This window comes from Macaca nemestrina, chromosome 18 (genome assembly GCF_043159975.1).
Source record: "Macaca nemestrina isolate mMacNem1 chromosome 18, mMacNem.hap1, whole genome shotgun sequence".
Lineage (NCBI taxonomy): Eukaryota > Metazoa > Chordata > Mammalia > Primates > Cercopithecidae > Macaca > Macaca nemestrina.
In genome coordinates this window covers 22,424,101-22,438,139 of record NC_092142.1, presented here as the reverse complement: position 1 = coordinate 22,438,139, position 14,039 = coordinate 22,424,101, and the positions used below count along the sequence as shown (strand labels likewise).

The following is a 14,039-nucleotide window of genomic DNA, read 5'->3' as shown; positions in this document are numbered from 1 at the left end:
TCACAGGACAATCATTCACCTTTGTTCCCTGCACCAGGGGTCCTGCAATCTGAGACTTATCTGGAGCTGGAGTAAGGTCTGAGGCATGCTGGTGGGGTATGTGAGGGTGGGGGGTGAGAGTGGTCGCATCCAGGCAATCATTCTATTAAGGATGTGCCAGATGACCCACAGACTCAGGCCTGACTCCTCAGGCGCTCACAGCTAGTAGGGGTTCAGACAAGAACACAGGTACATAACTAAAACTCTATTGATAAGGGCCCCTCGGTAAGGTGCTATGGGCATCATAAGGAAGCAGTTCCATGGCCCAGTCAGCTCATCTGGAGGAAAAAAATAAAATAAAAAGGAAGCAGTTCCAGACAGAAGACCATCTCCAAATGGTTCTTTATTGAACACCCACTTTGGCTAGGCAGTATTCTCCCCCTGCCCTCTAATCCAGGCTCAGGTACCCCCAGTGGAGTATCCTCAGAAGGTACCTCCCAAGACCAGGAGTAATGAGAGACTGGGCAGAGGGTTAAGGGACAGCAGGGAGAGGGAGGAAAATGAAGACACCAGGGAAAGAAGAGAGGCCTAAACTGGACAGCTGATGCTTTTTCCTGCCCAGCACCCATTCGTTCCTTCTTCAGGTAATATCATCTGCCACAACCACCAGCACCAACTTTCAGTCTCTGTGGGTACATGCCAGGCCTGTCCATTCGGTGTATTCCATCTTCCTGGCTACAATGATGACTTGAGGCTGGATACCTTCCTCGTCTGGACCAATGAGAACCAAATCCAGCAGTTCTGTCAGCAAAGGGGAGCTCTTTTTATCAAAAACTGGTGCTGTGGGGCCGGCCACACTGTGAAGCCCGAGAATAAAGCCAACTCAAATGAAAGCAGAGCTGAGAGCCAAAGAGACAGATCCCAGTTTGGAGTTCTGGGATGCAGCCTGAAGCCCAATCTAGCCCATCCTTTTCAGCTATATGAGCCATAAATTCTTTCTGCCCCAAGTGAACTGGAAAGAGTCCCAACCAAGGTCCTTCCCATTTGGCTGTTCTGGAAGTATTCTGAGGATAAGGAGATTTTCTTCTCTAGGGTTATAAAAGTAATTATGTGGTGACAGGCTGTTCCTAGGTCCCTGGGGTGAGAGCCACCATGGAGACAGAGTCCAGCTCGCCTTTCATAGGATACACACTCACTACTGTCAACACATCTTCGAATACATCAGCACATAATTATAAACTCCTATTGTTTGTAGTAGCTATTGTATTCGTCTTCCCACCATTTTGTTTTGGATGAAGAAAAGGTCATGACCCAGACTGGATTAATCATGTGGCCAAACACGCATGGCCATAGTGACTGACCCAAGAGGACATGGAACTCACCACAAACTATTGAGAACTTTGGGAATTTCCAAATTAGAAATGGAAGGGAAGAAACCTTTCATTCAGGGCCCCCAAGCTGGGAGGATGTAGGTCTGGAGCTGTCAGCTATCATGGCCCTAAATGCATGGAGAAGCTATTTATTTTGGTGGTTTTAATGTATAAACATTTAAAAAATGACAAACTAGAAAGGAATTCTAGATGGAACTAGTGGCAATGATTACATACAGCTATTCTGTTTTGCAACCCCCACAATTGGATATTAGGTCAGGATAGCTCTTGCTAAATTCTAACCTTCAAGACTGAACTGTTCTGCCCTATTCACTTGCGGATCAGAGCATTAAGCAAAGACAACCTGCTTAGCCTCTAACTTCTAAATCTTCTTTCTAAGCTAAGAGGTCAGAGCAGAACCAGAAAAGATTATGCTATCTGGTCAGAAGGAGATGGTAAGAACAGCCCTAGCAACTTCATTTACTCCTGGGCTCTGTGCCCACAAACTGATTTTACGAGCCCTTCATGTATATATGCGAATGGACTCTGAGTACAGACATTTTGGTGTGAATTGTGGAGTTTATGGCAAATACAGGGTAGGTTGAATGGTTCTAGGCCAGGGAGCAAGAGTTCACAAATGCGGTGTCTTCAATGAAATAAGGTAAGTACCTTGAGGCAAGGAGTAACTGCCTGACTAATGCATTCACATGAGAGACTCAAATCTAACACTTGGCAAAATTACAATCTGGGATGCTGAGGTCCCCACTTTTAGTGAAAGCCAAAGGCCCCAGGTCAAAATGCTAAAAAGTCTTTTACTAACTACCCTAGGACAGCTAAGGTCATTTTGGGAAGGAAAGAGAGAAACACTAATCACCCCTACCCTCAAGTTTTAAGAGCCAACAGGAATCTGGGCTCTGAAAAGTCACAAACACCTTTCCCAGGATTATGAACAATTGCCAACAACTGGCCAAATGTGTTAGCAGCAGAAAAGCTGGGCATTACCTGTGTGAGAGGCTCTCAGCATGGGTAGTGTATGGCCATGAGCAGCACACCAGCTACACAGCCTCCACACCGGAAGGATGCTGCTGCTCTGCAGATCCGTTTCAGGCAGGATCCAGCCATCCACAGGACCAAGGGGCTGGAGCGTTGGGAACAGATGATTCTGTGTTCCACAGATAATGGTACAAAGTGACTGTTCACAGATAAGGTGTAAGCACAGCATTTGAAGACAACTCCTCCAGATAGTCTGTCTGTTAGTAAATTCTTAAGAGGTTAGAGCCTTGAGGATTGAGAAATTCTAAAGAAATTTTTTAAAAGGAGGAGGGTGGTAGATGTCAAACACAAGAGAGTTTTTTCTAGGTGCTGACTGGCTCACTTTGTCCTCAGGTTCATCTTAGAGCTCAAGCAGATTCAAGACATGAGGCAGAGATGCTAGACTTGTGTCAGCGGCAAAAACTTCTGGTAGTAGCTCTTGGTGACGTCAATCATCAGCTCTTGAGTGCACTCCGGGAGCTCCCCTGAGAAGAGTCCTGGGGAAAGAAAGACCCAGCTCTAACAAGCTTAAAGAAGTTACAAGAGATTAAGATATTTCTCTGGCAATATCCCTCTCACTTCAATCAGATGCATGTCTGACAATCACTTAAACAATTGCTGGGGCTGTTCTGGTCCAGCGCTTGCTAAGAACAGCTAAACTTTTTCACAGCAGGACCCCAATACGGAGAAATTACTAAACAAAAGTCTTTCCTTCCTCCTCTGCAAAAGCAGAGATGCATGACACGGTAGAATGGTCAAATGCCTCCCCAAAGAATCTGAATGATGATTCTGTTCATCTTAGAAACTCAGATTCAATGATCTGAGAGATGAGATTTATTTTTTAATTGGGAAAACAATTAAACCACCCAGTGGTAGGTATCATATACTGTCAAATCTCTCTGTTCATATCATTTTCCATCTGTGAATTTATGACATGCTTCTGTATATGCTACATGATTTCAGCTGTGTAAAACAACATGGAGAAGAAGATACTGTCTTGGGGTAGGGCTAAGGCAATGTGAGGTTTTCTTCTTCCTTCTGCTTTTCAGTGTTTTCCAAGTTTTCTGAGAGAAGTATGTATCACTTTTGTTTCCTCACGTTTTATAATTTGGAACTCCAGGCTCCTGATGGGCTTTACTTGTGAGTATTCTATCAGCCAAGGTCTGGAGATAATGTATTAATATTTGCCCCTCTCAGGTATCCTCAAGGTATTGCTGGTCTTAGAACATGCTTTATACTAACTTTTCAGTCTGGGAATTCCTGGGCCATGTGGAATGTATAAATTAAACTCATGACCAATGTGAGGGTAAGCCCAGCATTAAAATTCTCTAGACAGACTTTTTCTACCCAGAGCCTAGGCCAGGCAAGAAATGCTTTCCTGTACATTCCCTGTGTTGGCAGCAGATTTGTTTTACATCGACTTTTCCTTGAGAGGGAATCCTTTAAAGAGTTATCTGAGGATCTCTCTGTCATGTGTGGATCCAAAGCTTTATTTCCGTCCTGACATGAGTATCACCCCTAAAACCATTCTATGATGAAGACAGCATTAACCCGTGCAATCTCACAGCCTGGGCTTAGTTTCCTCTTTGTGTTTGGCCCTTCATAATTTCCTTATTTGCTGGTGAACCTAATTATGCATTTAAACAGTTTAAATGTTAGGTAGCATTTCCAGGTACTTCGTACAGGTGAATTTCTAAGTTAGCTCTATCAACATATTGCCAGAGATAGGAATTGTATGCATTACTCTTGTGATGGAAAATATAATTGAGTTTTAGGAAGTTAAAATAAATCAACACGCAAGGTTACCTGGGCAGCCTGAGAAGACAGTGAATGGTGGGACCACAGTTTCTGGAGGTAATACCGTGTTGTCAAGAATTTTGCAGCAGTCTTTCAACACACATCGGCGCCCCTGAAATTAAAATCTTGTTAATAGGAAATGGATCAGGAAATGGGAGTAAAAGTTGTCTAGTCTACTGTGTGAAAGGCTCCTTTCTATTTACCCCATTCATGATATCATGTAATAGCAGTGACAAGAGGCTTGGTTGCAATTTCCTGCTTCAGGTGGTACCTGAGGAGGAGGAGGCAGCAAGGTTGTGACAGTGTGTGTTTGTGTACATTTGCGGGGGAAGGCTGTATGCTAGAGACAGGACAAAATGTCTCAGGCATTACAGACTGAATTTCAGTCTTTCGTGAGCTCTGTTGAATTTTCCCTTTGATTTAGTGGACGTTTGTGCTTTTGCTTGTCCAGCATCCATTCCCCTTTCTTCTGGTAACAGAACCTGTATTTTCCTTGGTAACCCTCCCATCCCCATCTCATCCATGTGCTTCACCCCACAGCCCACACACCAAACCCCAAGCCTGGACACATTAACAGGTGTTGGGGATCAGCATATGACCCCAATTAGTCTGATGGACCCCAACCTCAGGGTTTTTGCTGGGACTGCTGGGGAAAGCAGCACTTCCCACTGGGGTTTCCAGAGGACAGGCTGGAAGACTGGAATAGGCATCTTATTTCCATGAAGGAAGAACCTGTCTGAGAGTGAACCTCCCAGAGGAAAGCAGCACAGAGATGGAGACTAATTCTTACAACATGGGCTGAAGCCCTGAAGCCATCTGGCCATGACATTAGGATCTACTCCTGTAGTCTTGGTTTACATTCACCACCCATTCCACTCTGCACCCACCAGCTTAAGGTTGGTTGGTTGGTTTGCTCCTTTGTCGATTCAAACTGGAAAAATCCTGACAAATTCATTTGGATATGAAACTATTAGTTCACTTGTTCTCCCACAGGTGAGTGAGTGATAGTCATGTGGATGTTTGAACCTCATCCCAGACTTTAACCACTGTCACCACTTTTCAATTCTGCCATGATCCACTGCATTTGGAGAGCAAGAAATAAGGTCTGAGAGACTCATCTGTTTCATGGGCTAAGGGAAAAGTAGGGCTTCTGTGTACAGTTTACAGCTGTACCTCAGACTCCTTGCTGAGGAAATCAAAGTTTTGGTCATTTTTGACTGCATTTACATCAGGACCTGTTAGTTCACTGGTATCCTGGCTAGACAATCAGAAAATATACCTGACTGAGAGTGTGGAAATCTTTACAAATACCAGGACAATGCTAACCAGTCCAGATCTCAGATTTTAGCAAAGAACATGAAGACGACACTTTGATTTGGTTGGGTTTAAATTTTTCCCCACTATTAAACACTTAAATCATATGTTTTTCTAGGAAAAGGTAGATTGCTAAATGAACTTCTTATGAAAGCATGTGAATTTCCCAAGTGGCTCTGCATTTCCCAAGCGGCTGATCTCTCTCCAGCGAAGTAGATAACAGCCCTGACAATACTTGACAACATCTTTAGCTCAAAAGCACATTATGACTATAGTTCTTCATTCTTCCTTGTAAAGTCCTCTTCCATGGGTTACCTGCTAGTGGCAATTTCAAAAATATGGCAACTAACTATCTTCCCTGGTGACCTCAAATTAACATAAACCCAAAGAATTCCTGTCATGACTAAGCTCCTACTAACTCAGATTAAGTTCATGAGGCACTGAGTAAAAGGACACCCAACGGGCTACGTGAGGCATGATATAGTCCCATGGAGGGATCCACACACAAAGGGCCCTGGAAAAGAAGACTAGTTGATGGGATATTTTCACTGTGTATACCAGCCACCATGCAGCCTGAAGGCACCTGCTCTGTCCACTGGTTGGCCATTTTGCCCACTTAAGAGAAATAATGCTTAACTGGGTTTCAGAAGCTGTCTGGGTAAACTGATCAATCAAATTAAACATTCAAAATGTAGGTATTTCTTAGGCATAAATGTACTGGCAATAGCTGAGGAAGTAAAAGCTGAAACCACTTTTTTTGGGGGGTGGTGGTGGGGGGATGGAGTCTCACTCTGTTGCCCAGACTGGAGTGCAGTGGCATGATCTTGGCTCACTGCAACCTCCACCTCCTGGGTTCAAGCAATTCTCCTGTCTCAGCCTCCCAAGTAGCTGGGATTACAGGCACGCGCCACCACGGCTAGTTAATTTTTTTGTATTTTTAGTAGAGACAGGGTTTCACCATGTTGGCCAGGCTGGTCTTGAACTCCTGGCCTCAAGTGATCCTCCTGCCTCGGCCTCCCCAAGTGCTGGGATTACAGGCATGAGCCACTGCGCCCGGCCTGAAACTACTTCTTTAATCTTCCCTAGAGAGTTTTCCAAGGAGTTAACAACTGCAGCCGTGCTGCTAATACTACAGCTACCTATATATCCTGTGCAAGAAAGTTAGCATCTTGGAGCCTTGGTTTCCTCATCTGTGAAACAGAATGGAAAACCAATCTGCAGGGGGGTTGTCATAGAGAGAATAAATGTAAAACTCATAGTACAGCAACAGTGCCTATAAATATTGCTTGTTAAGCTTTTCCTTCAGGCATCTGGGCAATTCTGATGAACACCTCCATCTTCACATATCCAAACAGAAGTTAAGACCACCACATGGGATGTTATAGGAAGGATCTATGTGTCATGGGGACGGCTGGACTAAAAGAGTTACTTCCAGTGTTGAAGTTCTAGAATTCTAAAAGAATCTCTCCTGAGATTGAGTATTTGTCAAGGCTCAGCAAGTACTGCCAATATGGAACAATGACTATTATCATGAAGTGATGTATTAAAAAGTGGCATAAAAACAAGAGCACCTGACAGCAGGATTAGAATTTCTTAAGCACTGGGAATAGAACTTGGATTTAACCTTTCAGACATTTTGCTCTGAGAATAAACGACAGGGTTATACGACTAGGCTACTGCGGTAATATCTTCACTTTGCTAAGGAAAATATCAGAAAACCCCAGCTGGAAGGCTAGTTTTTGCCAAGCAATTAGGGTGAGGGAAGAGGATGAACTTTACTAACTTTCCCCTTGTCCCAAAGACTTTCTGTTCACCTTTGCTGTACCCTCATAGTTCCTGGAATGTAAACTGTTTGGTTTCTGCAAGTTTTTTGATATTTCAGGGTCTGAGTCTTATCCAGGGCAGAGAGCTGGCTCCATATTAATGGGAATGGTCATTAAAGAAACAGAGTCTTGGCTTTTCCTAGAGTCTAGTCTGGAGTACAAATCTAAAATGCAGAAAACATTTCCCCTACACATGCTTCTCATAAATTCCATCTGAAATCAAGCTCATCATCTAAGAAATCACAGGAAATCCAACTTGTTAAGCCTTGGTTGGGTTAAATCAACCTATTCCTAGGCTCCAGTGGACCAGGGTCCGACAGATTCTGCTGAGCAAGGGGCCCGCTTGCACCCTGAATTACACGTAAATGCCTTTTGATGACTCGAACCCTTCCTTACGCATGCGAATCCCTTTCCTGAAATGCTTGTCCTCCCCCAATTTCAACTCAGCCTTCAGATTTCCTTATTCCCATTAGACTGTAAGCTCCATGAAGTAAGGCAACAAGTAGGCCATATAGCAGCATAGCTAATAATCATATTGCCTGGGTTTAAATCCCAGGTCTACTGCTTTCTAGCCCTATCAAATCCCTTAACTTTTGTTTTTTTTAAAAAAGAAAGAATCTTGCTTTGTTGCCCAGGCTGGTCTTGAACTCCTGGGGTCAAGGGATGCTCCTGCCTTGGCCTCCCAAAGTGCTGGGATTACAGATGACAGTCATCACACCTGGCCCCAAATCCCTTAATATTTAAGGTCATCAGTCTTCTCATTTGCAAATAGGGATAACACGTAACACCTTTGAATGGTTGTGAGGATTAAATGAAATCATCCAAGGAAAGCGTTTAACATTATATAGAGGAGGCTTGATAAACGCTTGCCAGTATTAATGTCTAGAAAATATTCCAAATCTTTTTATTTATTTATTATTTTTAAGACAGTGTCTCGCTTTGTTGCCCAGACTGGAAAGCAGTGGTGCAATCTTGGCTCTTTGCAACCTCCGCCTCCTGGGTTCAAGTGATTTTCCTGCCTCAGCCTCCCGAGTAGCTGGGACTACAGGCATGCACCACCATGGCCAGCTAATTTTTGTATTTTTCTAGAGACAGGGTTTTACCATGTTGGCCAGACTGGTCTCAAACTCGTGACCTCAAGTGATCCACCCACCTAAACCTCCCCAAAAGCTGGAATTACAGGCATGAGCCACTACGCCCGGCTGAAAAAAATTCCATATCTGTCAAGAAAAATCCAACTATGGGAAGACAAAACCACTGCTACCCTGCTTGGTCACAGAAACAGGGTCCCATTGATGTGAGGGATAGGAGCTGGAGGGAAAGTGAGGCTGCTTTGCCAGCCAAGTCATCATACTCACAATCACACAGTTCTTCCCAACATGAACGTAGGAACCAATCTGAGCTGCGTTGACCACACAATCTTCCTCAATAAAGACATGGTCCCCAATATGTAAAGGAAAGAATGCAACACTAGAAGAGGAAAAGAAGATGAACAAAGAAAGGTCAAGATGATGTACTTTGGGTCAAGGTTTATAGAACTACAGATCATAATCTGAACTTTATCATCTTAGCAAGACTGTCCCCAGCAAGGAAAGAAACCTCAGGCTAGAAAAATTATACAATATTGAAGAAAATGAACGTGATTACTAGTTCAAAATTGCAATAGTACACCAAAGAAATATGCAAGGAAAAACCAAGGCAGGAGGGGCAAGATCTTCAAAGCTAAAAGAGCAGGTACCAAATAAAAATCAATGAACGTTTGTTCATTCCCACTTCCTTTGAAAATGCTCACGGATCACATTTTTACTAACGTGCCCTATAATGTTCCAGGGAATTGACATTAGGATCATGAGTTATAATTTCCACATTCAGCATTCTAAAAATTTATTCATTCACAGATTTCAGTGAGTGCCTACTATGTGCCAGACTCAATGGTAGAAATCAGGGCTACAACCATGACAAAAGAGATAGAACCCTGTCCACGAGCAGCTTACAATCAAGAAAAAAGATTAAATAGTAAGTAGTGACAACTATGATAAGGGATACAGAAACACAGTATCAAGTTAAGAGCACATATAACAAGGAGACGTTACCTAGTCCACGGCTTTAGGAAAAACTTAATTGACTTTGAGTAGGAGTCAGCAGGCTTTCTCCAGATATCTGACATCATTCCCATCCCATTCTCTAGGGTTCCTCAAATGTCACTGACAGTGGTTCTGTGATCACATTTTTTTTTTTTTTTTTGAGACGGAGTCTCACGCTGTTGCCCAGGCTGGAGTGCAGTGGCGCGATCTCGGCTCACTGCAAGCTCTGCCTCCCGGGTTCCCGCCATTCTCCTGCCTCAGCCTCCTGAGTAGCTGGGACTACAGGCGCCCGCCACCGCGCCCGGCTAATTTTTTGTATTTTTTTTTTTTTAGTAGAGACGGGGTTTCACTGTGGTCTCGATCTCCTGACCTTGTGATCCGCCCGCCTCGGCCTCCCAAAGTGCTGGGATTACAGGCTTGAGCCACCGCGCCCGGCCTGTGATCACATTTATACGTAATTTCTATACCTTGGGATGTAAAATATTTGGACTGGAATGAATATAAAGTGCTAGATGCTCATTAGCTCCTTCCAATTCTGTTCTATTTTGTTCAGAATATTTTTTCAGAGATGATACCTGTCCTCTATGAACCTATAATTTGTTTAAATCTTCCTTAACCATTACTATTTTTGGTCTGTACCTCCTGTGCAGCAATGCATTCCTTGATCTCATCACGGTCTGTAGCAGTACTGACAGTTCTTTAATTTTTAAATTTAAGATTCCAAGTTTGATAGTATTATCTGATTCTGGTATGAAATGCAGGTAGAAAAAAATCCACATTCAGCTTCTATTCACGTTTTGCTATTTACACTTTCATATTTCTGCATTTCTCACATGTACTATTCCTACTTACACATCCCTTCATTCAGCAATAAAACCCTTGTTCACTCCTGGTGCTTTTCCTGTGCCATATCCAACCCAATAATGCTGTTAATCAACATCTCCAGTAGTGTTTCAGTCACACCGTATAAAACCATAAAAGGGTACCAGGAGGTTTTCTGGTTTCCCCCTAATAGCCTTCAAAGCTAATCATGTGAATTTTTTATAATGATTCCCTCATCCAGTTCTTGTATGTCATGGAAAGCCTAGAATCCAATATCATTACTGGACATGTGGGATTATTTCTGCATGATACACTTCTAGGTATTATCATTAGTTTGAGTTAATTGCTCCCTTTTCTGTTCCTTCCTAACCATGTTCATACCTCTGTGACAGGTGTATCACACCATATAGTAGCTGTCACATGTCACTATCTGATTATGTTAATTGTTTCTACAACTAGACTTTGGGAACTTTGAGGCAGGAATCTTATTTTATCTATCTTTATATATTCTCAGCTTATAACCTAGCTGTGGGCATGAAGAAGGTACTCAATAAATGCTGACTTATTGGATGAAATGCAGATGGGTGCCAGGAGGGCAATTAGCCAAGGAGGAGAGAGGTAAAGAGGCAAAGAGAATACTTTTAGCACCATATCAGCTATGGTGGTCAGTTTGCCTGCTCTGTCCATGGCCTTTCTTGGATAGTCTTTATTCCCACTGAAGGATCAGTGGACCTGACTTGACTCTGCCCTTTGGGTCAAAGCTGTTCAGATCATGGATACTTAAGGTGAGCCAATCAGATTCTCTCTCTCAGGAGTTTGGAAATGACACATAAAGTCTCTAGTTGGTGTCTGCTGGAAGCCTAAATGGAGAAATGATATAAATTAGAATGTGAGTCAGCAAGGTAGTCTCCATGAACAAATGGGGCAGGTATCTGTGAGAGAGAAAAGGGAAGTAGAAATGCAGAGAGAAGGGCAGTATAGAAGAAAAAATACAATCTCAGATACAGAGAGGGATAGGTAGACAAAACTGTCTTGATTCCAGCTAGCTGTCCAATTCCAGGTTCCGGTCCCTTGTGAGGCCTGGCTTGCTCCTTTTCCTGCTCTTAGGTTCCATTATATATGCCAGTCTGTTTGATCAGAAACCCCTTGCTTTTGCCAGTGTATAAGTGGATTCTGTTTGTGGCAACCAATCATCAACCAGACTGAGACAACCACCAGCAGAATTGTGTTCATTATGGTGAACTCTTACTTAGTGCTTCAAACAACAGGATGGACCTCGTCATTATACCACAATTCAACACATGGACCATACCACCAGTGGCAGCTTCTTGCCCAAGACTTGAACAAGTAATTAAATTACATACCCTTTGCTGAATTTCTTGAATGGTGGCCTTATGACACTACGACTTTTTACAACACAATGACGTCCAACTCTTACGTTTGCCAGATCCCCTCGGATAATACAGTCATTCATCACAATGGTCTGTAAGACAAAGCAAATTTTAAAAAAATAGCAACATAGTCTAAGACGTAACAAAAAAGAGTAGATAACAAGATACTGATTCTGAGTTATGTTACAATCCACTGTGACAGAACGTTACAAATGTTCCGCCAAAAGGAGTAACTTGTAAGGTAAAAAGAGAACTGCCCTCATGACAGTGACTGCAGTTAGCGATGTTCCTAGTAAATCATAAGCTTTGCCCTTAATCCCCCATGAATAGAACTCACTGAATGAGCACTTAGTGAGAACACCTAAAGCAGATCTGGCTTATGTGTCTCTTTAGATTCACTCAGGTAGGTCCTTGTGCCTCCGAAGCCTTGGCTGCTTGCTTATCAAGAGTTCTGGCTGCTCTACCTTTGTCTTCTTTCTTAACAGTACTACCTCCAGCTCCATGCTCCCAGAGGTGGACCCAATGGAGTTCTGGTTCATCTTCCAACCTCTGAACTCAGATTCTAAGAGCTACACTGCAGCAGAGTGTAAGATGTGGCTTCCCCAGAAGTTGCTGAGAGGGGCTGAGTAACACAACCTGTAAGTCTGGGAGGATTAATGCCTTATACTTGGTAAAGAGTAGGCACCCTCAAAATGTCTGCTGAATAAATAAATGGGGTTAAAAAGTGAATATGCTGGAGTTGTAACTGGAAAAAGTAAGCAAGGGACATGCAAGTAGATTATGAGGAATTATGTATGCTAAGCACAGAAGCTTAGGCATTTTTCCTAGAGGATATAAAGAGTCAACAAAATATTTTATTTCATTAAAAATTTTTTTCTGGCCAGGTGTGATAGCTTACACCTGTAATCCCAACACTTTGGGAAGCTGAAGCAGGCAGATCACCTAAGGTCAGGAGTTCGAGACCAGCCTGGCCAATATGGTGAAACCCCATCTCTACTAAAAATACAAAAATTAGCCAGACATGGTGGCAGGTACCTGCAGTTAATCCCAGCTACTTGGGAGGCTGAGGCATGAGAATTGCTTGAACCTAGGAGGCAGGGGTTGCAGTGAGCCGAGATCACCCCATTGCACTCCAGCCTGGGCAAAAAGAGTGAGATTTTGCCTCAAAAAAAAAAAATTTTTTTTTTTTTTTTTTTTTTTTTTGAGACGGAGTCTCACTCTGTCGCCCAGGCTGGAGTGCAGTGGCCGGATCTCAGCTCACTGCAAGCTCCGTCTCCCGGGTTCACGCCATTCTCCTGCCTCAGCCTCCCGAGTAGCTGGGACTACAGGCGCCCGCCGCCTCGCCCGGCTAGTTTTTTGTATTTTTTAGTAGAGACGGGGTCTCACCGGGTTAGCCAGGATGGTCTCAATCTCCTGACCTCGTGATCCGCCCGTCTCGGCCTCCCAAAGTGCTGGGATTACAGGCTTGAGCCACCGCGCCTGGCCTGAAATTTTTTTTTTTTTAAGACACAGGGTCTCACTCTATTGCCCAGGCTGCAGTGTAGTGGCACAATCATAGCTCACTGCAACCTTGAGCTGCTGGGCTCAAGGGATCCTCCCGCCTAAGCCTTCTGAGCAGCTGGTACTACAGGTGTATGCCACCACATCCCACTAATTTTTAAATGTTTTGTAGAGATGGGAGTCTCGCTATGTTGCCCACACTGGTCTTGAACCCCTAGGCTCATGCAATCAATCCTCCAACTCTGGTCTCCCAAAGTGCTGGGATTGCAGGCATTAGACACTGCACTTGGCCCCAGTATTTTAAACAGAGGATTAACATACATAAATTTCCATATTATTACTACTACTGTGGAAGCACCCTGGCATCTGCATGGGGGATGCAGGTGAGAGACTTGAGGAAAACTGACCCTTTAGATGACTACAATGGATCAAGGTAAAAATACATAGTCTTTTTTTTTTTTTTTTTGAGACGGAGTCTTGCTCTGTCACTCAGGCTGGAGTGCAGTGGCGTGATCTTGGGTCACTGCAACCCCACCTCCCAGGTTCAAGCAATTCTCCTGCCTCAGCCTCCCCAGTAGCTGGAATTACAGGCATCCGCCACCACGCCTGGCTCATTTTTATATTTTTAGTAGAGACAGGGTTTCACCATGTTGGCTAGGCTGGTCTTGAACTCCTGACCTCAAGTGATCCTCCCAAAGTGCTGGGATTATAGGCATGAGCCACTGCACCCAGCCTATAATGGATCTTATCTAAAGCAATAACTATACATATAGAAAGAAAAAATAAATCGTAAAAATATATAAATTAATAATAAAAGTAAATTAATCTGATTAAGCCTCTAGATTTAACAACCAATTTCAAGGAAGGAGGGAGATAAGGACCTTATTAGGCAACTCCATATAGACATAATCAGCCAAATTCAGCAGC

The 14,039-nt window shown here is 43.4% G+C and overlaps 1 protein-coding gene across 2 annotated transcripts in view; it reads right to left on the bottom strand.

The window, feature by feature from the left end:
- The window catches only part of LOC105485027 (dynactin subunit 5), a 36,599-nt gene that overhangs the window by 6,865 nt on the left and 15,695 nt on the right, over positions 1-14,039 (bottom strand). Inside the window, exons 3-6 of one of the 2 annotated variants that reach the window (XR_011616352.1) lie at positions 11,586-11,704; positions 8,674-8,785; positions 4,188-4,290; positions 2,352-2,878 (exon numbers count right to left, since the gene is read on the bottom strand). Coding sequence is in view for 1 of the 2 variants with exons in the window: in XM_011747187.3 (XP_011745489.1) it covers positions 2,781-2,878; positions 4,188-4,290; positions 8,674-8,785; positions 11,586-11,704 (432 nt within the window). In the remaining variant the exon portion in view is untranslated. Of the gene's footprint in view, positions 1-363; positions 2,879-4,187; positions 4,291-8,673; positions 8,786-11,585; positions 11,705-14,039 lie in introns of those variants that run through there. The other variant, XM_011747187.3, reaches the window with a different exon arrangement.